The 21,362-nt window shown below is 41.8% G+C and overlaps 3 protein-coding genes across 3 annotated transcripts; 2 read left to right on the forward strand and 1 right to left on the reverse strand.

Moving 5' to 3' along the window:
- Positions 1 to 1,753, forward strand: LOC120740869 (olfactory receptor 11A1-like). The gene has a single exon (XM_040043378.1). The coding sequence runs from the start codon at positions 210 to 212 to the stop codon at positions 1,170 to 1,172; it is 963 nt and encodes a 320-aa protein (XP_039899312.1). The 5' UTR covers positions 1 to 209; the 3' UTR covers positions 1,173 to 1,753.
- Positions 1,754 to 9,217: 7,464 nt separating this feature from the next.
- Positions 9,218 to 10,865, forward strand: LOC120740859 (olfactory receptor 11A1-like). The gene has a single exon (XM_040043355.1). The coding sequence runs from the start codon at positions 9,936 to 9,938 to the stop codon at positions 10,863 to 10,865; it is 930 nt and encodes a 309-aa protein (XP_039899289.1). The 5' UTR covers positions 9,218 to 9,935.
- Positions 10,866 to 14,895: 4,030 nt separating this feature from the next.
- On the reverse strand, positions 14,896 to 17,364 carry LOC120740870 (olfactory receptor 142-like). Its single transcript, XM_040043379.1, has one exon. The coding sequence runs from the start codon at positions 16,224 to 16,226 to the stop codon at positions 15,297 to 15,299; it is 930 nt and encodes a 309-aa protein (XP_039899313.1). The 5' UTR covers positions 16,227 to 17,364; the 3' UTR covers positions 14,896 to 15,296.
- Between the last annotated feature and the right edge of the window lie 3,998 nt (positions 17,365 to 21,362).

The raw sequence follows: 21,362 nt of genomic DNA on the forward strand, positions 1-21,362 counted from the left end.
TCCTGTAACAGATTTATGTTTCATCTAGGTCCAGCTTCTCATTGAAAATTTATATACAATAAGTTTAGAGCTTGTTTCTTCTGAACTTATTTATTATCATTAGGTTTGATGAGCCAGTTGTACAGCCAGCAGATCTGTGAGATGTTGGAAAGATAAACAAAAAACATATTTTTAGGTGACCCATTCAGTTATCGTGAATCCAAAGAACAATGATGATAAACACCACACAGCTCTCCTTTTTCACCCTTACTGGCTATTTTGACACAGGACGTGTCACTTACTTGTGCTTCATTGTTATTCTTGCTTTGTATATTTTCATTGTAGGTTCCAATGTCCTGCTGATTGTGGTTATCTGTGTGAACAGAAGCTTACATGAACCTATGTACATGTTTCTGTGCAGCCTGTTTGTGAATGAGCTGTATGGTAGTACGGGGCTGTTTCCGTTCCTCCTGCTTCAGATCCTCTCTGATGTTCACACTGTTTCTGCTTCATTTTGTTTCTTGCAGATCTTCTGTGTCTATGCATATGGAAGTATTGAGTTTAGTAACTTGGCTGTTATTTCTTATGACAGATATCTTGCCATCTGCTGTCCTCTGCGATATCACACATGTATGAGTTCTAGTAAGGTATCCGTGCTCATTGCACTAACATGGTTGTTGACTTTTTTTGCAATAAGTGTTTTAATTTCTCTGAGTGCTCCTCTGCAGCTGTGTGGGAACATCATTAACAAAGTGTACTGTGACAACTACTCCATTGTTAAACTGGCCTGTTCTGACACCACAGCCAATAACATCTATGGAATACTCTACACGTTCACTTTAGTTCTTCTGGTAACTTTAATTTTTTACACCTACATGAGGATCCTTAAAGTCTGTTTTTCTGGATCCAAACAGATGCGACACAAAGCCATCAGCACCTGCACGCCTCACCTCGCTTCTCTGCTCAACTTCTCATGTGGTGTTTTTTTTGAAATTATACAAAACAGATTTGATATGAGACAGCTCCCAAATATGTTGCGTATTTTTTTATCAATATATTGGTTGACGTGCCAACCACTCTTCAATCCTGTAATCTATGGGCTAAATCTGACCAAAATCCGAGTCTCATGTAAAAATGTAATTTGTAGAATGAAGGTTTTTACACTTTGTCACAAATCAAACTTTAAAATATAATATCCAGTTAAAACTATGTGTTTGTGCTTTATTCAGCAAATATTTGGCAGTTAAATTTCTCCACAGTCAATTCTGGAGAAGATTAAATACGTCTTCATGTCAGAATCAAGATCCATCCATTTTGTCTTTTTTGTTTTCCTGATCTGTCTCTTTTCTGATTTGAATTCAGCCTCAAGCTGACAGGTTTACAAGGACTGTTGCAGTGTCTTATTATAATGAAATCTTATGAGAAATGATATAATAAACTAAACACAGAATTGTCTGAACTGGTATTGTTTTTGGTCTTAATGTGTCTGAAATCAGAAGTCATTGTGCCATCACTTAGTTCATTATTTAATATATTTAGAAGCGTTAAGTTAGCCTAAAGGCTACAAGATCATTTTTGGCAGTCAGGTTGTTAGTTAGGGCTAATGGTACCGCTGATTTGGTGCACAGATGAAGTTTTAATGCCAGTTTCTTTGCCTTTTAGATTTAATAAATGTAAGTTAGTAAACAGGTTTTTCTCTTTATCCCGATACAGATGTGATTTCTTCCATTTTATAAATGCCTGCTTGTGCCTGAAATTTCTGCAAACCAACAGATTAAAGAGTCATTGACTTTGTTGCAGTAACCAGTGAAAATGGAAGTGAGAAAACATCCATCTACTCTGTTCTGGTTATCCTTATCAGGGTCGCTGGAACCTGTCACAGCTGCCATAGGGTGTGGGGTGCTACTTTGCTGTCAGACCCAAAAGACACAGCATTTATGCTGGATATGAAAAGTGTGTGTGTGTGTGTGTGTGTGTGTGTGTGTGTGTGTGTGTGTGTGTGTGTGTGTGTGTGTGTGTGTGTTTGTGTGTGTGTGTGTTTAACCAAATAATAAGTTCAGTGTAGGGCTTTGAGTTATAGTTTCCCTCAGTACTGTTTTTTATCTTCAGTTTCGATCATTGCATGTGAAAAATAAAAAAAACAATTTTTAAGTTTCAATTTTAATGTTGTTTATATAGAATTAAATCACAAAGGTGCTTCAAGGCATTTCATATAAAGACCATACAAAAATACATATGCAGAGCATATCCTAGCAGCACATATTGTTAATTTACTGAGGAGGTGTCATAACTAAGGAGAGCTGCAGGATTCAAAATGCAGACTTGGGAGGTTAAGTTCAGTGTGTTTTGTTTATAGTCAGTGTTCAACAATCATCCAAAGTGCCCTTAATAGAAGTCTGATAATTCATTGGCTCCAGTTCAGGCAAATCCACAGAGTCTGTTCCCACAGCTAGGTCTCTCTCTAGGCTTAAATATCATGCACTCCTCCTACTTTACCTACCAATTGGATCATCTGTGGTGACAGATGAAGTGCAGGCCTGTGGCTGGCACATGATCAGTTATGCAACTGTTTCTGTTTGGTTTTGATGTTTATCTCATGCAACAGTACATGAGTGGAAACAAATTGAAAGCTGTCTGAAGAAAAAGATTATTATATCTATTTCAATTCAATTATATTGTATTTATACAGTGCAAAATCACAGTAACAGTCATTTATTGTATGAAAGAAGGAAGAAACCTCCGGCAGAACCAGGCTCAGGGAGGGGCGGGGCCATCTGCTGTGATTGGTTGGGGTGAGAGAAGGAAAGCAGGATAAAGACATGCTGTGGAAGAGAGACAGAGATTAATAACAAGCATGATTCAATGCAGAGAGGTCTGTTAACACTGGCCTCATAGGCCAGGTGTTCCGTTCACAGGCTGCATGTGCTGCCTGGGCAATGGGTGGCCACAGTCCACTATATTTGGACTATATTTGGGGTACCACATGGTAGGTGGGCAGGTGCGCCTGCAGGTGGATAAAACAATGGCTATCACAGCCTGCCCCCATCATAAGACTAAAACAGAGGTGTGACAGCTCTTGGCGCTGGCTGGTTTTTATCCATGGTTCGTCCTGAACTTTGTGGAGCTGAGCAGCCCCTTAACTTATCTCATCCAAAAGGATGTCCCTGATTGGACCAGATCTGGTCAATTGGACAGAACAGTGCCAGGCAGCTTTTGCACAGGTGAAGAAGGTTCTCTGTGGGGAACCCCTGCACCATTTCTAACTTTTCCCTACCTTTCATCCTGCAGACTGATGCAGACTGACGTATGCCTGGGGGCTGTTTTTTCCTAGCAGTTAAGAAAGGTTGTGTACATCAGCAGGAAACCTTTGGAGTGGGAGTCCAGGTACAGCATCGTGGAGACAGAGTGCTTGGCAATCTGGTGGGTGGTCAACTTCCTCCATTATTACCTCTGGGGCCACCCTTTCACCTTCAGTTTGGATAATGCCCCTTCTGCACTGGCTCCACTGCATGAAAGATCCCAATGCTGGGATCTCACAGTGGGTTCTTGCTCTTCAGCCTTTTAAGTTCAAAGTGGTCCATAGGCTGGGGGCACAAATGGTCGTGGCTAATTTCCTCTCCCACCCAACTGGCAAAGTGTGGTTTGTGGCTCAGCTGCAGGGCAGTGGTGCACCAGCAGGTTCAGGGTGTCAGGGGAGGCTGGTTGTCACGGCCGGTGAGCATTACCTAATCCACCTTCTCTACTTCAGGAGCCACCGGGGCCAGAGGAGGAGGGCAGTAAGTCGGAGCTGTCAGGAAACACCCGAATCTGTACAGAGTGTGTGATGTGGAACAATGGAGGTAGCTGGAAAACTGCTCTGATAAGGGCGAAAGAAAACACTGCAAATAAATATTGCTTGAAAAATGTCCTTCATTTTTGGCAAGCAGCAACAAATACCTCTCTCTACGTCTCAAGGCACATACTGGTACCCTACTGTTGTCACTCGTAATTACATTAGGAAATTAACAGTAAAAAGTATGTGGAAAATGGGAAACCAGTAACTTTAGAATGTTAAGTGGTTTTTTTTTTTATTTATGTTTTATTAGTTTTCTTATTTATACAGCATATACAACAAATTCAATTTAATCACCGTGAGGGGAAAGCAAAACCAAACCGAACAACAACAGAAGAGACAAACGGACCAAAACAAGACCAAACAAAACACAAGAACAAACAAACCAAGAAATACAATGACATTATACAAAATCGGGCCTCCCATTTTGTACATATTTCAACCATTTCAACCAATATTCTTCAAATGAGTCCACTTGGCACTTTAGCCTAAAAGTTATTCTTTCCATAACAAAAATATTATATATCACATCAATCCATTCATCTATGGTAGGAATATCCTCTTTAATCCAAAGGCGAGTTATGGCCTATTTGCAAGCTACTGACAGCACACTGAACAAATATTTATCCGGTTTGCATAGATTAAGACTCTCTAGGTTGCCTAGGTACAATAATGCAAAATGAAATTGTATTTTCTTTTGGAAGATTGTTTCCATGACCTTATGTATTTCCTTCCAAAATGGAACCACATGGGGACCTTCCCAAAAAATGTGAAAATGATTTGCTGTTGCATGTCCACAATGCCTCCAGCATGTTGTATTCTGAGAATAATTGGATTTTTGGTCTGGGGTAATAAAATAATGAAATACGTTCTTCCAGCTGAATTCCCTCCACGAGGGGGAGCTTGTTACTGACCACTGCTGCCTACAAATCCCATCCCATTCCTCTCCTGTTAAGAATAGATTGCTCTCTGTTTCCCATCTTCCTTTAACATATCTTGTATCATGACCCCATAGATTGATCAGTGAACAATATAATTTGGAAATAATTTTTTGATAGGGTCCATCTCTATATGCATTCTCGAATATATTTATAATCTCTTCATTCCCAGTCGATAACTGAGAATTTTTTAGCTTTTTATTCAGGAAGTCCCTCAGTTGCAAATATCTAAAAAGATCTTGATTTTGCAACCCAAACTTTTTCTTAAGGTCTTGGAAACTCATCACTTTTCCATTTTTCAACAAGGTACTGTATGTGGTGAGACCTTTATTTGCCCATGTTTTGAATGTTGAGTCGAACTTACTAGGCAAAAATTCTGGGTCATATGCAAACCATTTAAGGAAACCGGCCCTCTGGTTTAAATGGTACTTTTTAAGTACTCTTCCCCATATTTTTATTGAACTTACTATCCAAGGGTTGCCCGGGTCTCCCAGGAGTCGTAACTCTGACGGATCTCCTATCAGTGCCCCGACAGGAAAATTACCTCCCAAGGACAATTCCACTTCCTTCCATCTTGAACAGTATCCGGGTTTACACCATCCCACCAGATTTCTTATTTGTGTTGCCCTGTAGTAATCCTGTAGGCAAGGGAGGCCTAATCCTCCTTTATCTTTGGGAAGCTGAAGTGTTTTGACCTTAAATCTTGGCTTTTTACCCGCCCATATAAATCTTGAGAGGGTCCTATCCCACTCTACAAAGTATCTATCAGGGTTTTCTATAGAAACAGACTGGAATAAGTACAATATCTTTGGGAGCATATTCATTTTTATGATGTCCACTCTAGAAGAAATGCTTAGATAGGGGATTAATGACCATCTGCTAATATCTAGCATGATATCTTTTTTAAGTAGGGGGTAGTTGATTTCTTCCAAACTGGTTATATCCATTGATAAGTTTATGCCCAGATATTTGATAGTTCTTTTGTCCCAGCTTAGTTTGTATTTGTTGAGCAGATTCTGGCCATCAGCCAATGGCTCTATAAAAATAGCAAATAAGAGTGGACTCAGTGGGCATCCTTGTCTTGTGGACCTTTCAAGCTTGAAAGCATCTGAAAGTTCACCGTTAATCTTTATTTTTGCAGTTGGGCTATTATACAAGGCCCTCAATATAGTGATGATGGACCCATTAAACCCAAATCTAAGCATTGCTTGAAATAAAAATTCCCATCTCACAGAGTCAAAAGCTTTTTCAGCATCTGGACTCAATAATATAGCTGGTATTTTATTTAAATTAATATGTCTAATAATTTGCAGAGTTCTCTTAACACTATCATGAGTTTGGCGCAACCTAACAAATCCAGTTTGATCTAGGTTTATTATCCTTGGGATGATCCCTTCAAGTCTCCGTGCTATGATTGACGTAAACAATTTGTAATCTACATTTAATACACGTATTGGCCTGTAGTTGGAACATTCTAGTTTGTCTTTATCATCTTTAGGTATAACAGAAATTATGGCTTGGTTCCATGAGGAGGGTACTTCTCCCTTCGTAAGTAGCCAATTAAATGTTTTAAGTAAGACCGGGGTCAGAGGTTCCCTTAATTTCTTGTACCACTCCGCAGTAAAAACCATCTGTACCTGGAGATTTGTTTGCCTTAAGTTTTCCAATCGCCAAGTGAAGTTCTTCCCTTGTAATTTACTTCACTAATGATTTGTTTTCTTCTACTGTAAGTTTAGGGAGGTGTAACATGTCAAGCAAACTCTCCATTTGATCATCGTCGTTTGTGGGTGGTTGTGAATATAGTTTTTCATAGTATCTCTTAAAGCAATCCTTAATTTCCTCTATACCCTGCATTTCCATTTTAGTTTCTGGGTCCCTTATCCTATATATTGTTCTGTCTGCTTGTTGTTTTCTTAATCTATATGTCAATTGTTTCATATATTTAGTTCCCCCCTCGTAGTATCTTTGTTTAGTCAACATTAATTTTGTTTGGATGTCATGAGTGTATATCTCATTAATTAGATTTCTCTTCTTTGCCATTTCTAATTTTGTCTTAATATCAATAGTATTTTTATGTGTGGCCTCTAATTGTAATAGTTCCGACTGCAACTTCTGGAATCTTACAACTTTGGTTTTTTTAATATTGGAGGTTATAGCAATAATTTTTCCTCTCATCACTGCTTTGCACGCATCCCATAAAATCGGTGGGGGTAACTCATCTTTATCATTGAATTCCAGGTATTCAGCAATGTCTTTTGTCAACTGTTCACATGTCCGTTCATTCAGTATACTAGAATTTAATTTCCAGTTGGTTATTTTTCTCCTTTGAGTATAATTTAAAGATAAATATAGAGGGCAGTGATCCGAAAAGTCCATTGGCCCAATATGGCATTCATGTATTCTGTTCATATCAGTACCAAAAGTGAGGAAGTAGTCGATTCTCAAATAAGTTGCATGTGGAGATGAGTAGTAAGTATAGTTTCTTGCCGTTGGATTAAGATGCCTCCAAGTATCCACCAATCCCATCTCCTCTATCAAAAGGTTCAGTTTTCTGGTTAGTTTTTGTGTTTGAGATATTCTCTTCCCCGATGCATCCAAATGTGGTTTTAATGTAATATTAAGGTCTCCTCCGCAGACAAGTATTCCCTGTGCCTCTGTCACTACTTTCTCGAGGACTTGCCTATAGAAATCAAATGTGGAACCTGGAGGAATATAAACATTATAGAACGTGATCAATTCCCCATCCAATTTGCCCTGTACCAAGATAAATCTGCCTTCTCTATCCCTAATTGTAGCAAAGTGTTCAAAAATGAACCTCCCTGATATTAAAATAACCACCCCTCTCGTATGTCTTAAACCATTTGAAGAGTAATAAGCATGCTTGAAACCTTGTCTCTTAAGTGTCTCGTGCTCAAGGCCCACTAAGTGTGTCTCTTGTAGAAATGCCACATCAATATCCTCTCTTTTCAGTTTACTAAGAATTTTTCCCTGCTTTTTTCGGGCTTTGGAGCCCATTTACATTAAGTGAGAGTACCTTTAACATTTGGCTTTATTATAACACCAGACAGAACCATGAATGTGCTTTTCAAATGTCACTGAAATAAAACATTGTGCCCCCACTGTTAACACAAAACTAAGATAGGTACACAAAAACAATAGAACCAATATAGAATCGTCCACATACAGGGAGTGCAGAATTATTAGGCAAATGAGTATTTTGTCCACATCATCCTCTTCATGCATGTTGTCTTACTCCAAGCTGTATAGGCTCGAAAGCCTACTACCAATTAAGCATATTAGGTGATGTGCATCTCTGTAATGAGAAGGGGTGTGGTCTAATGACATCAACACCCTATATCAGGTGTGCATAATTATTAGGCAACGTCCTTTCCTTTGGCAAAATGGGTCAAAAGAAGGACTTGACAGGCTCAGAAAAGTCAAAAATAGTGAGATATCTTGCAGAGGGATGCAGCAGTCTCAAAATTGCAAAGCTTCTGAAGCGTGATCATCGAACAATCAAGCGTTTCATTCAAAATAGTCAACAGGGTCGCAAGAAGCGTGTGGAAAAACCAAGGCGCAAAATAACTGCCCATGAACTGAGAAAAGTCAAGCGTGCAGCTGCCAAGATGCCACTTGCCACCAGTGGGTCCGTGGCTGGATTGGTAAAGGGCAGAGAGCTCCAGTCCGACTCAGACGCCAGCAAGGTGGAGGTGGAGTACTGGTTTGGGCTGGTATCATCAAAGATGAGCTTGTGGGGCCTTTTCGGGTTGAGGATGGAGTCAAGCTCAACTCCCAGTCCTACTGCCAGTTTCTGGAAGACACCTTCTTCAAGCAGTGGTACAGGAAGAAGTCTGCATCCTTCAAGAAAAACATGATTTTCATGCAGGACAATGCTCCATCACACGCGTCCAAGTACTCCACAGCGTGGCTGGCAAGAAAGGGTATAAAAGAAGAAAAACTAATGACATGGCCTCCTTGTTCACCTGATCTGAACCCCATTGAGAACCTGTGGTCCATCATCAAATGTGAGATTTACAAGGAGGGAAAACAGTACACCTCTCTGAACAGTGTCTGGGAGGCTGTGGTTGCTGCTGCACGCAATGTTGATGGTGAACAGATCAAAACACTGACAGAATCCATGGATGGCAGGCTTTTGAGTGTCCTTGCAAAGAAAGGTGGCTATATTGGTCGCTGATTTGTTTTTGTTTTGTTTTTGAATATCAGAAATGTATATTTGTGAATGTGGAGATGTTATATTGGTGTCACTGGTAAAAAATAAATAATTGAAATGGGTATATATTTGTTTTTTGTTGAGTTGCCTAATAATTATGCACAGTAATAGTCACCTGCACACACAGATATCCCCCTAAAATAGCTAAAACTAAAAACAAACTAAAAACTACTTCCACAAACATTCAGCTTTGATATTAATGAGTTTTTTGGGTTCATTGAGAACATGGTTGTTGTTCAATAATAACATTATTCCTCAAAAATACAACTTGCCTAATAATTCTGCACTCCCTGTACTCAGGATCATTTGACCCCTTTAGGTCCGTGTTGGGGAGAGGAGAGAAAAGACCCACCATACGGTGGGGGCTCTCCCTTAGAATGTTAAGTGTTTAACTGGGAAAACTGGGACAATCTGGGCAAAAAAACATTGTGTCCATTACACAAAAGGAACCCATGATAGTGTGTAGCTTTTTCCTTATTACTGACCTTGTTGGTCATGGAATCATAATCTAAAATATGGACACATACAAAAGCAAACATACAAACACATCCCACAAATAAAAAAAACCCTCTTACGTCTGTGGATTCTTTATTAAAGTGCAAAATATGATTATAGTTGTTTGTGTAGATAGAACAAACTTCCAACGTTACCAAGAGACGCTTCCTGTGGGATGTTGGGTAATAGGGTCAGTCTCTTGCCGTGGGCTGGCTTTCCCTGAACTGAAATGGTTAAAAGGGAATGCAGAGTTTCACTCAGTTAGGAGGGGCTGACTGTGACCAGGTAAGGACAGCAGGTAGACACTGGGATTTACACAGTGGTCTAAAACCAAGCTGATGTTGATTTCACATTGAGCAATTTCATCTGACCACAGACAAACTGACCACAGTTTCAGTCTGTTAACATCACATCATCCAGTGGGCACTGTCAATAAGCTTTATCAACTGAAGTGGTAATCATGACAAACTCTACACAGTTCTCACATTTCAGACTTGCATTCTTGAATATTGGGATTTTCAAGTATTTATTTTTTATGCTTGTCATGTGTTTCTTTATTTCAGTAGTTTGCACCAATGTCCTGCTGATTGTGGTTATCTGTGTGAACAGAAGCTTACATGAACCTATGTACATGTTTCTGTGCAGCCTGTTTGTGAATGCACTGTATGGTAGCACATCTCTGTTTCCACTGCTCCTGCTTCACATCATCTGTGATATTAATATCATTTCTGCATCTTTATGTTACTTGCAGATTTATTGTATTCACTGCTATGGGAGTGCTGAATATCTTAATCTGGCTGTTATGTCTTATGACAGATATCTCGCTATCTGTTTTCCATTGCAATACAACACATACATGACACCCAAGAGGATTGCTATACTAATTGCTATAACATGGTTATATGCTATTCTTGCCTGTGCTCTCATGATTTCATTGAGTTCCACTTTACCACTTTGTGGGAACATTATTGACAAAGTGTACTGTGACAACTACTCTGTCATAAAGCTGGCTTGTTCTGACACTAAAGCACTTAATATATATGGAATTATTATTGTTTTATGCACAGTATGTTGTCCTCTGATATTCATGCTTTACACTTACATAAAAATCCTTAGAGTTTGTTCTTCTGGTTCCAAACAGGTGAGGAAGAAAGCTGTCACTACCTGCAGTCCTCATCTTGCCTGTGTGTTAAACTTTTCATGTGGAGCTTGCTTTGAAATATTACAGAGTAGGTTCAATATGAGCGGTGTACCTATTTTGTTACGTATATTTCTGTCATTATATTGGCTAATAAGCCAACCACTATTAAATCCTTTAGTTTATGGCCTGAACATGACTAAGATCCGCATTTTATGTAAAAATCTGCTGACACTTAGACCTTTAAATTGAAGTAAGTTTTGCATGATGATCCTAGACATACATTTTCTAAGGAGTTTCTTGGCTTTGGCTACACCTTAAGTCAACCTTAAGAAAAAATAGAAATTAAACCTTATTTCAGGCAGCCATGGGTCTTTTAAATGCCTTAGGATGTTTGAATGTTACTATTTTATTCTCGACTTCGAGATTTTGGGTTAGAGTTACATTTTTTGTATTACTATGTATATTTTTTAATTACTATGTCTGCTTGATGGTTGTGTAATTTCTGCTGACTACACAATAAATTGCCTAAAATAAAGAAATACTTGATCCATGAATGAAGTGAAAAACATCATTACTGAAATGTTCCCGTCACTTTAAAGTGCTGTATTTTAAAAATATTTAGCGTGTTTGCAATCAACCCTCTGCACTCTACATCATTTCAACAATATATCTGGACAGTCACACTGAACAAAGCTTTCGACCTTCAAAAGACGGAGTGCCAATTCATATGAGCACACTTGCAGTGTTTATATGAAAATGATTGAAACCAGCTTTCTTTAGTAGGAAAATAAAATATTTTCAACCCTAACAGTGGGTTGCTTGAGGGCGCTCCACCTGAGTCGTCATTCTGGGAGACTTCAACACTCATGTGGGCAACTACAGTGAAACCTGGGGGGAAGGGTCTGATTGACCTAAAACTGAGAAGTGTTCTGTTACTGGACTTCTGTGCAAGAGTAACACCCTAGGCCACATCGATGATCAATCTTATAATCGTATCATTGATCTGGGTTTGGTTAACATATGGGACTTTGCAGACAGCCTATGCATACCAGCAGTCCAAGCAGAACGTGACTCGGGCAGTGGCTGAAGCAAAAACTCGGGTCTGGGAGGACTTCAGAGAGGCATTGGAAAAATATTTTTGGACTGCCTTGAAGTTATTCTCTCGGTGGCATCCGTGCCACCGTCCTGGGAAGAGCTGAGGAGAGCCCCAGACGAGGGGTCACCCAGTAGCCACAGAGCAGAAGCCAGAGGGGGCTGCACTGGTGTGCAGCTGTGCCGGAGTGAATCGAGCCACAGGCCCAGAGGCCGGAGGCTCGAGGGCCCCCTACGCACTGGAAGAGGCCTGACCGAGCAACAGGCGCCAGGCCCCGCCAAGTAGCCAACGGGAGTGAGCTGGTACATACCTGAGCGCCCAGCCCCGGACACCAAGAACCACCAACGCACCGACCCCTGAGGGCATCAGTTACCGGCAGGGAGTGTGGTGAGGGGAGATAGGCCTCCATACTTCGGAGGGCCTGGGAGTTCCCAGAGAGGTGGAGTCAAGGTCAAGGTCAAGGTAACTTTATTTATACCCATAGGCAAGGTAAATTTGCTTTACAGAAAAAATGCTGTCATTTTTTTCTGTAAAGCAAATTCACAGAAATCTAAGACCCGACCTGACATAGACACAGACAAACAGGCACACACAGACACAAACATGCATTCCACCCTCATGCACACATATACAAATACTCAGCACTCACCCAGTGTAAGGATAGACATAAATGGACATGTTCACACAATCACACTTCCCAAACATACCCCGGGTCCAGGTACCCTCGCCCCCAGAGGGGGAAACGGCAGCTAGACCCAGGAGATGTTACTCTTTCCCCCGGGTGGAGGCAAGCAGACCGCCCCAGGCTCCGCAGCAGCAGGGAGGCCCAGCATTCCAGATCCCAATCGGACGGCCAACACCTCCTCCCAGCCCCCCCGCCCCGATGGCCAGCAGTGAACGGGGGTGTGTGAAAACCCCAAACCTCCCTTCTCTCGCTCATGTGTAGTGTTGCTGCGTGTTGTTCTAAGGTGCATTTAAAACACGGGAGAGCATGGTGCTGCTGCCAGAGAGCAGCAGGTGTTAGCACGGCCCCTCCCGAGAACCCTCCATGTCTACATGGATTTAAAATTGAGAGGTGGGCACCGGCGCCAGAGGTGGGGTTGAATACACAGACCGTCAAGGCCCTATATGTATGTGTTATGTGATTATGAGTAATGTGGATGTCTAAGTTGTGGAATAAAATTGAGACACAGGTGGCCAGAAGGGGACGGGGACGAGGGGGGATGCCTCCCCTGCACCCTGGTGACACACCCGCACCCCAAGGCCCTTGGGGTGGCAGCCGGTGATGGGCAGGAAAAGTAGGCACCCCCGTCCTTCGGCACCCACCAAGGCAAGGTGGGTGTCTCTCCTATGTCTCTCCCTCTCCTGCAGAGTGGACTCCTGCAAGGATGGAACAACCTGCCTGCCAGTTAAAGAGCCCCCCAGTTAGGCCGATGCACCAGAGGCCCCCTGCGCCAGGGCTGAGCCCCCGTGCAACCACCCGCCCACAACCTCGGCGACACACCAATGAGGACCGAAGCCTCCAAGGCCCAACCAGAGCCCTAGCACGGAGGCGAAGCACCCCCGAACCCCAAGCCCCCACGCCTGCCGGATCCACTCAGGAGCAGCCAGGCTACCAGGTCAGTAACCTACGTCCGCCAGCACAGACCCTCCCCCAGCCCCGCTGCACTCGGAGAAGAGGAGAACACCCTCTAAGAGCAACCAGAGCCACTAACCAGGTTATGACGACAACCCCCGGATTAAGCCCTCCAGGGATAATGTCCCTAGGGATTCTCCAGATGCCCTAAGCCCGTCCCAACCTCCACATCAACCACAATAGCTAAGGCGGGACCAAACCACGCCCCCCCACCCCTGCTAGGTGATGGAGCCGATCAAAGGGGCTCAGAGGGATGATCTAATGTGGTGGCAGAGGCTGTCTCGAGACTAATGTGATCTGTTAGATGGTTTCTATATTGGCTAGAATTAAGATTATTTTTATTTTTCCAGTTCATGAGGACCGTTTTCTTGGTGATGCATAGGGCAGTAAAAGCCATGTGGACTGTATTAGTTTCTGTAGTGACATCATCCAATTTGCCCAACAAACACACTAAAGGGGGAAGTTGGAATTTTATATTTCAGACACTTTGATAAGTCTTCACATATCCCGCACCAAAACTTCTGCACTGGTGGACAGAACCAAAGAGCCTGGATGTAATTGTCTGGTGTATTGCCTTGACGGTGTGAGCAGTTGTTGGAAGATGTAAAGCCCATCTGGAACATCCGATGACCTGTATAGTGCACTCTATGTAGTATTTTGTATTGTATTAATTGCAGACTGGGATTTCTAATCAATTTAAAGGTTTTTAAGCATACCTGAGACCAGAAGTTTGACTGATAAAGCTGCTTCCCACTTTGCAATAGGAAATGATATTGATTCATCTATTTTAGAAAGTGTTCTGTATATTTTAGACAATAATTTGGGGGATTTAAGAGTAAGAAAATGTAGCGCACTTGGAGTTTGTAATTCAACTTCACTGAGGTTAAATTTCTTTTTTACTATGGATTTAATTTGTTGATATTCTAAAAATCTTTTCTTGTTGATCCCATATTGTATAACTAGTCTGTCAAATGGAATAAATTCTGTTCCTTCTAATATATGTTCTAAGTATTTAATTCCTTTACAACTCCAATCTGGAAAATTAATCTAATCTTAATTAACATACATTTTTATCACAATTTGGAGATACTGTATTTTGGAAATTCTGTTCTCCATGTAGGTATTTCTAGATTCAGTCGTGTGATGGATTTGATTATATTCAGTAAATTTACTGTTTCTGATTAAATATTTTGATATAAGCTGAAATAAAGTTTCCACAGTATTTTCTACAGTTTTTTAAATCGCTTTCTCATGAATGACAAAAATAAATGTAGTATTTTCTTTTCAATGCAAATTTCTGGATTGTTCCAAATGGCTGTTAGTTGACATGGGATAAATGAAGAGGTGAAGTTCTTTTTAAAAATTTCCACCAGACTGTAAGAGGTGTTTATGTGAAGGCTTTGAAAGCAGTCATGATTCTTAATACTGGAGCTGATGAGTGCGAGATTAGAAATTTTTCTAGGTCCAGCCAAGGGACCTAGAAGGTCCATTTTGAAATATATGACAATCTATTGCATGAGATAAAATGTAGTAATAAAAAGATCGCCATTGTGTTTGGGCTTTTGCAGAGTTTTTATATTTATCCATAACAGTTTATTTTTCCTTAAAACTTCCAAAAGTTTGAATCTAGTGATGTAAACCAAGCACTACAAGGGTTATTTGTGACCAGTTCAAAACTTTTTTATTTTAGGCAAAATCATCACTTTATTGGCAACTACTCTTCCCATGAGATATATAGGTAAAAGTTTTCCTACATGTGAGATCATCCTCTAACATTTTCAGTAGGGGAATATAATTCAAGTCTGAGAGCCTGGTGGAAAATGTATACCTAAATGTCTAATATTACCCAACTGTAGTGGATTGGTGGAGGTGTTCAGAGGCAGAATTTGTAAGAGAAGAAAAGTAATACACCATACACACATAGGCTTAAAAATGGTCAATAACTGTTATTTCAGAGGTGTGTGCTTGTTATCAGACTTTTACAGATGTTGCGGATTTTGGTCATTTTCAGGCCGTACATCACAGGATTGAAGAGCGGCTGGCATGTAAGAAAATATAATGATAAAAATATGCGCAGCATGTTTGGCACATTTTTCATATCAAATCTGCTCTGTAAAATTTCAAAGCTGGCTCCAAAGGAAAAGTTCAATATGGAAGCCAGGTGAGGCGTGCAGGTACTGATAGCCTTCTGTCTCGTCTGATCAGAACCAGAAAAACAAACCAGCAGAATCTTCATGTAGGTGTAAAGAATGAAAAGCAAAGCACCAAAGATTGTGCTAAAAGTAGCAAGGAGGCCATACAAGTTGATCACAGTGGTGTCTGAGCATGCCAACTTCACAACAGAGTGTGTGTCACAGTATACTTTATAAATTGTGTTTCCACAGAACTGCAAAGGTGAAGTTAAAGATAGCAAGACAACCATTGCAAAACAAGGATAGAACCACGTTGCAGCTATAAGTATGGCGATTTTTTTTGATGTCATATGTGTGTTGTATTGCAGAGGACAGCAGATAGCAAGGTACCTGTCGTAAGACATGATGGCTAAATTTAAATATTCTACAGCCCCATATGAATGTACACAGAAAACCTGCAGGAAACAGATACTGGTAGAAACAGTGTGAACATCAGAGAGGATCTGAACCAGGAGGGACGGAAACAGCCCTGTACTACCATACAGCTCATTCACAAACAGGCTGCACAGAAACATGTACATAGGTTCATGTAAGCTTCTGTTCACACAGATAACCACAATCAGCAGGACATTGGAACCTACAATGAAAATATACAAAGCAAGAATAACAATGAAGCACAAGTAAGTGACACGTCCTGTGTCAAAATAGCCAGTAAGGGTGAAAAAGGAGACCTGTGTGGTGTTTATCATGATTGTTCTTTGGATTTAGAACAATTGACTGGTTCACATCAATAAATAATTTACCTTTTCTTGAAACTGGACTGCACTGACACCACATGCACCTTACACATTAAGCTCACCGGAGGATGAGTGAGTGTTATAATACTAAAGCAATTCATTGTCAGGGAAAGAACATAACAATGTCAATTAAAGGTTTAGTTTAGAAATAACTAACAAAATGTCCCGTTGCCCTGTCCCCAATGAGCTGAAACACTGCTTCAGCTTCTTATAAATCTTCCTAGAGAGAGAGAGAGAGAGAGCGAGAGATTAGTACAGAAGTTTTTTTTACTCTAAATTTGGTAAATATTCAACCTCAAATGAATTGTATTTCCTCTATCCCACAGCAGCACAGTTCAGCACTGCCAGGTACCTAGAGGAAGACAGAGGGGAGAGATAAATGTAGGCCTACCGGATTGTTCTTTGCTATTTATTTTACTGAGAGTATTAAATTAACCACAAACTTACAACATCAAGGAAATGTATGTAGAAGTAAAATGCTCTATTCACATCCCAACCTATTGTTTCCTTCAGATTAAAGTTATGGGAGAATACCCAGAACTTCACACAGTGGCACTGAAGGTAGTGTTGCTATTCCCATTCCCATACTTTTGTGAGCCCGGATTTTCTGCTCTAACAGCCGGTGCTAGGCTGTTCTGGAGGATCTGAGGAATAATGGCCCTGTCCTGCTCATGCAGGGATGACCCACCACTGCCAGTTGCCCATTGGCTCTGGTCCTTTGGGCCTCTTGACCTTTGGCTATGAAGGCTCCACTGTGTGCCTCCCTCTTCCTTCTTCTGGGGATGACACATAGTTATCCTCAGGGCGTGTGGCCTCTGGTGTTCAGTTCTCTTCAGGGTCAGGGGGTTGTGCATGGCCTCGTCATATTCTAACTGTGGTGTTCTTGTGTGCCCAGTTTGTTTTTCCTAGAACAGTACTCAATTCACCTGCAACTTGCTTCACTGTTCATCTGCAATCACTCATCACCTCATGGGCTTACTAACTACTAACTATCAAATAAGGGAGACTTTGGAGACACTCAATGCACACTCAGCTGTGCTGATGGTGGTCAAGGTCAAGGTCAAGTTTATTTCTATAGCACATTTCAAACAGCCGATGCTGCACAAAGTGCTTAACAATATAAAAATGGCATTAAAAAGCAAAAATGTAATACAATACTAACAGTATAAAACAATAATAGGACAATAAAAGAATTAAAACAATAACTAAAACTATTTCAAATGCTTGGGTCATAGTGTGTTAAAAGCCAGGGCATGAAAATGTGTCTTTAGTAATGATTTAAATGTGTTTGTGCAGATCTAATATTTAAGGGGAGACTATTCCAAAGTCTGGGACCTGCCACAGAGAAGGATCTATCACCATGGGATTTGAGATTAGTCCGTGGGATGGACAACATTAGTTTTGAGCTAGACCTCGTGGTTTTTCCTGGAGCATAGGCAGAGAGGAGCTCAGACAGGTAGGGAGGGGCTCGGGCATTAAGTGACTTAAAAACAAAAAGTAAAAGTTTAAATTGGATCCTGTAGGCGACAGGAAGCCAGTGTAAAGAAGCTAAAACTGGGGTTATATGCTCTCTCCGTTTGGTACCAGTTAGCAGGTGAGCAGCTGCATTTTGAACCATCTGAAGACAATGGATGGTGGCCTGATCTAGACCATAATACAATGAATTGCAGTAGTCTAATCTGCAAGTAAGAAAAAGGTGAATAACACATTCAAAGACGTTAGCCGGGAGGTATGGCTTTACATTGGCCAGCTGTCTTAACTGAAAAAAACAGGACTGAACTACTGCACTCACCTGCTTATTCAATTTAAAAGAACCATCAATGTAGACACCGAGGTTTTTTACATGTGATTTACAATACGAGGAAAGGGGCCCAGAGTGCTGTCGATATGATTAAAGTTGCCAAAAATGACAACCTCAGTTTTATTTTCATTTAGCTTTAAAAAATTAAATGACCACCACTGTTTGACATCGTCAAGGCAGCGTAATAAGAGCTGGGGATGGTCTTACCCTGCTTTTAAAGGTAGATAAATCTGCAAATCATCATCAAAACAGTGAAATGAAATGCTGTACCGCGAGAAGATGGAGCCCAATGGAGTGCAAATAGAGTGCGAACAGGGCAGGACCCAAAATAGAGCCTTGAGGTACACCGTATTTAAGAGGGGCTATTTTGGAGTTGTGGGGGCCCATATTGACATGAAAAGACCTTTCTGACAAGTAGGACCGAAACCACTGTAGGGCAGATCGTTTTAGGCCAGCATGAAATTCTAGCCGTGATAACAGGATGTCATGGTCAACCGTGTCAAAAGCTGCTGACAAGTCCAACAACAAAAGGGCAGCAGGGCTGCCAGAGTCCAGAGTTAAAAGAATATAGTATTCAATTTAATCAGTTCCTCATCTAAAACATTATTAAACAATACAGTAAATGATAACAGAAATTACACGGGCATTTCCTTTTAAAAATAAGCAAAAAAGAAAAAATATATACTGTAATAATATACTGTAAATACAGACTTCACTTACCCAGTTTATTATGCTATGCAGACCAAATGGCACCTTATTTTTATTAATCACATATTACCCCTCACATCTGGTGTGCGTCTGATACAATTGCAGTCAAGATTGCTGGTCAGAAACTGACAGTGCAGGTAAACGTCAATATACGGGACATTTAAGGTAGCTTTATGTCCCGGCTAAAACAAGACAGTTGGATACCCTATCCACTCAGGCTACACGCTTCGGCCGTGTCTGCCTCACCTGCCTCACCTGCCTCACCTGCCTGCCCGCCGCTTCACTCTGGATCTCTGGAAATAAAGGATGGGATTAACCATCTGTCTCATCCTGCTGCTCAACTAGACACTATTTTTGCCTGCAAAGTAAGACATCGCTCCTAACTCACTGCCTTTCATTTAGGAATTAATTACCCTCTCCCTCTCTTCCAGTAATCCCCACATCAGAGACTCCTGCTACATTTTCCACATTTCCAGTTTTGCACACTGGCAGGGTCTCGCATGGCAAATTGGTCCTGGGTGAGGGACCAGACAAAGAGTGATTCATGGGGGCCAGCCAGGCACAGTTCGAATAAGGGGACCTGGGCCCATCCTCCTGTAGACCCAACAGCTGCAGGAGGTGCCATAGCAGTCGGGTGCGATGTGTGTTGGGCGGTGGCCAGGAACAGAGGCCCTGGCGGATGGATCCCTGGCTACCAAGACTAGCAATTGTAAAGAAAAGCGTCTGGACTTCTTTAAGTTACTTGAAGACGTTTCACCTCTCATCCGAGAAGCTTCTTCAGTTCCAAGGTCAAATGGTGGAGAGTCCCAGATTTAAACCCAGTGGGAGTTTCCCCCCACAGAGGGACAAAGGACCCCCTGATGATCCTCTACCTAATCACCTGAGCCAAGGTGTGAAACTGGGTGTGGGTCCCAATCAGCCAGGGTTTCGGGTGAGCTCATTGTGAAACCTGGCCCCACTTTACCATGTGATTTCCTGAGGTCAGATGGCCCAGGATGTGAGTGGGCGTTAAGGCGTCTGGGAAGGGATCTCAAAACTGGATTATAGATGGCAGAGAGTTGGTGTTGTAAACCCCCGCCTCTGTTCAAAGATGGTCGCTCACAGTGGACATAGATGCTTCTTTCACTCCTCTTTCAAACCATCTGTCCTCTCTGTCCAACATGTGAACATTGGCATCCTCAAAGAGTGACCTTTGACCTTTAGATGCAGATGGACAGCTGAGTCTTGTCCTGTGGAGGTGGCTCTTCTGTGTTGTGCCATGCGCTTGTGAAGTGGCTGTTTGGTCTCTTCAATGTAGAGGTCTGGGCATTCCTCGCTGCACTGTACAGCATACACCACATTGTTAAGTCTGTGTTTTGGAGTTTTGTCTTTCGGGTGAACCAGTTTGTGTCTGAGTGTGTTGCTGGGTCTGAAATGCACCGGGATGTCATGCTTGGAGAAAACTCTCCTGAGTTTCTCTGATACACCGGCTACATAGGGGATGACAATGTTGTTGCGTCTGTCCTTCTTTTCCTCCCTCGCTGGTGTCTGGTCTTCTTTTCTGTGCCTCTTTGCTGACTTTAAGAACGCCCATTTAGGATAGCCGCGTGTTTTAAGTGCTTCCTTTACATGTGTGTGTTCCTTCTTTTTTCCTTCAGGCTTAGAGGGAACATGTTGTGCCCGGTGGTGTAGGGTCCTAATTATTCCAAGTTTGTGTTCCAGAGGGTGATGGGAGTCAAAGAGGAGGTACTGGTCCGTGTGTGTGGGCTTCCGGTAAACTTCGATGTTGAGGTTGTCGTTCTCTTCAATGTGCACAGCGCAGTCCAGGAAAGGCAAACAGTCGTCCTTTGTGTCTTCCCTGGTGAACTTGATGTTTTTATCCACAGCGTTAATGTGCGCAGTGAAGGATTCCACTTCTTGTGTCTTGATTTTGACCCAGGTGTCGTCTACATATCTGTACCAGTGGCTGGGTACTCTTCCTTTGAAAGAGCCAAGAGCCTTCCTTTCCACTTCCTCCATGTAAAGGAGGAAGTGGAATGTAAAGGCTACAATAGGTGACACGGGGGGAGCCCATGGCACAGCCATGTTTTTGTCTGTAGAAGCCTTCGTTGTATTTGAAGTATGTTGTGGTGAGGCAGAGGTCTAACAGTGTGCAAATCTGATCGGGTGTGAAGTTGGTCCTGTCCTCCAAGGAGCTGTCTTCTTGTAGTCGTTTTCTGACCGTCTCCACGGCCTCCGTGGTGGGTATGCAAGTGAAGAGAGAGACTACATCAAAGGACACCATCGTTTCATCTGGATCCAGGGTAAGTTTCTGGACCTTGTCAGTGAAGTCGGTGGAGTTCTTGATGTGGTGTGGGGTGTTCCCCACGAGAGGAGCAAGGATGGTAGCAAGGTGTTTTGCAATGTTATAACATTATAACATTGCAAAACACCTTGCTACCATAGGTTTAAATCTGGGACTCCCCACCATTTGACCTTAGAACTGAAGAAGCTTCTCGGATGAGAGGTGAAACGTTTTCAAGCAACTTAAAGAAGACGCTTTTCTTTGCAAGCTCCTTTGACTACGATGACCTGGATGACTGACAACCTTCACAGACAAG

The sequence above is a fragment of the Simochromis diagramma genome, unplaced genomic scaffold, assembly GCF_900408965.1.
Source record: "Simochromis diagramma unplaced genomic scaffold, fSimDia1.1 OVJJ01000377.1, whole genome shotgun sequence".
In the NCBI taxonomy this organism is placed as follows: Eukaryota; Metazoa; Chordata; class Actinopteri; order Cichliformes; family Cichlidae; genus Simochromis; species Simochromis diagramma.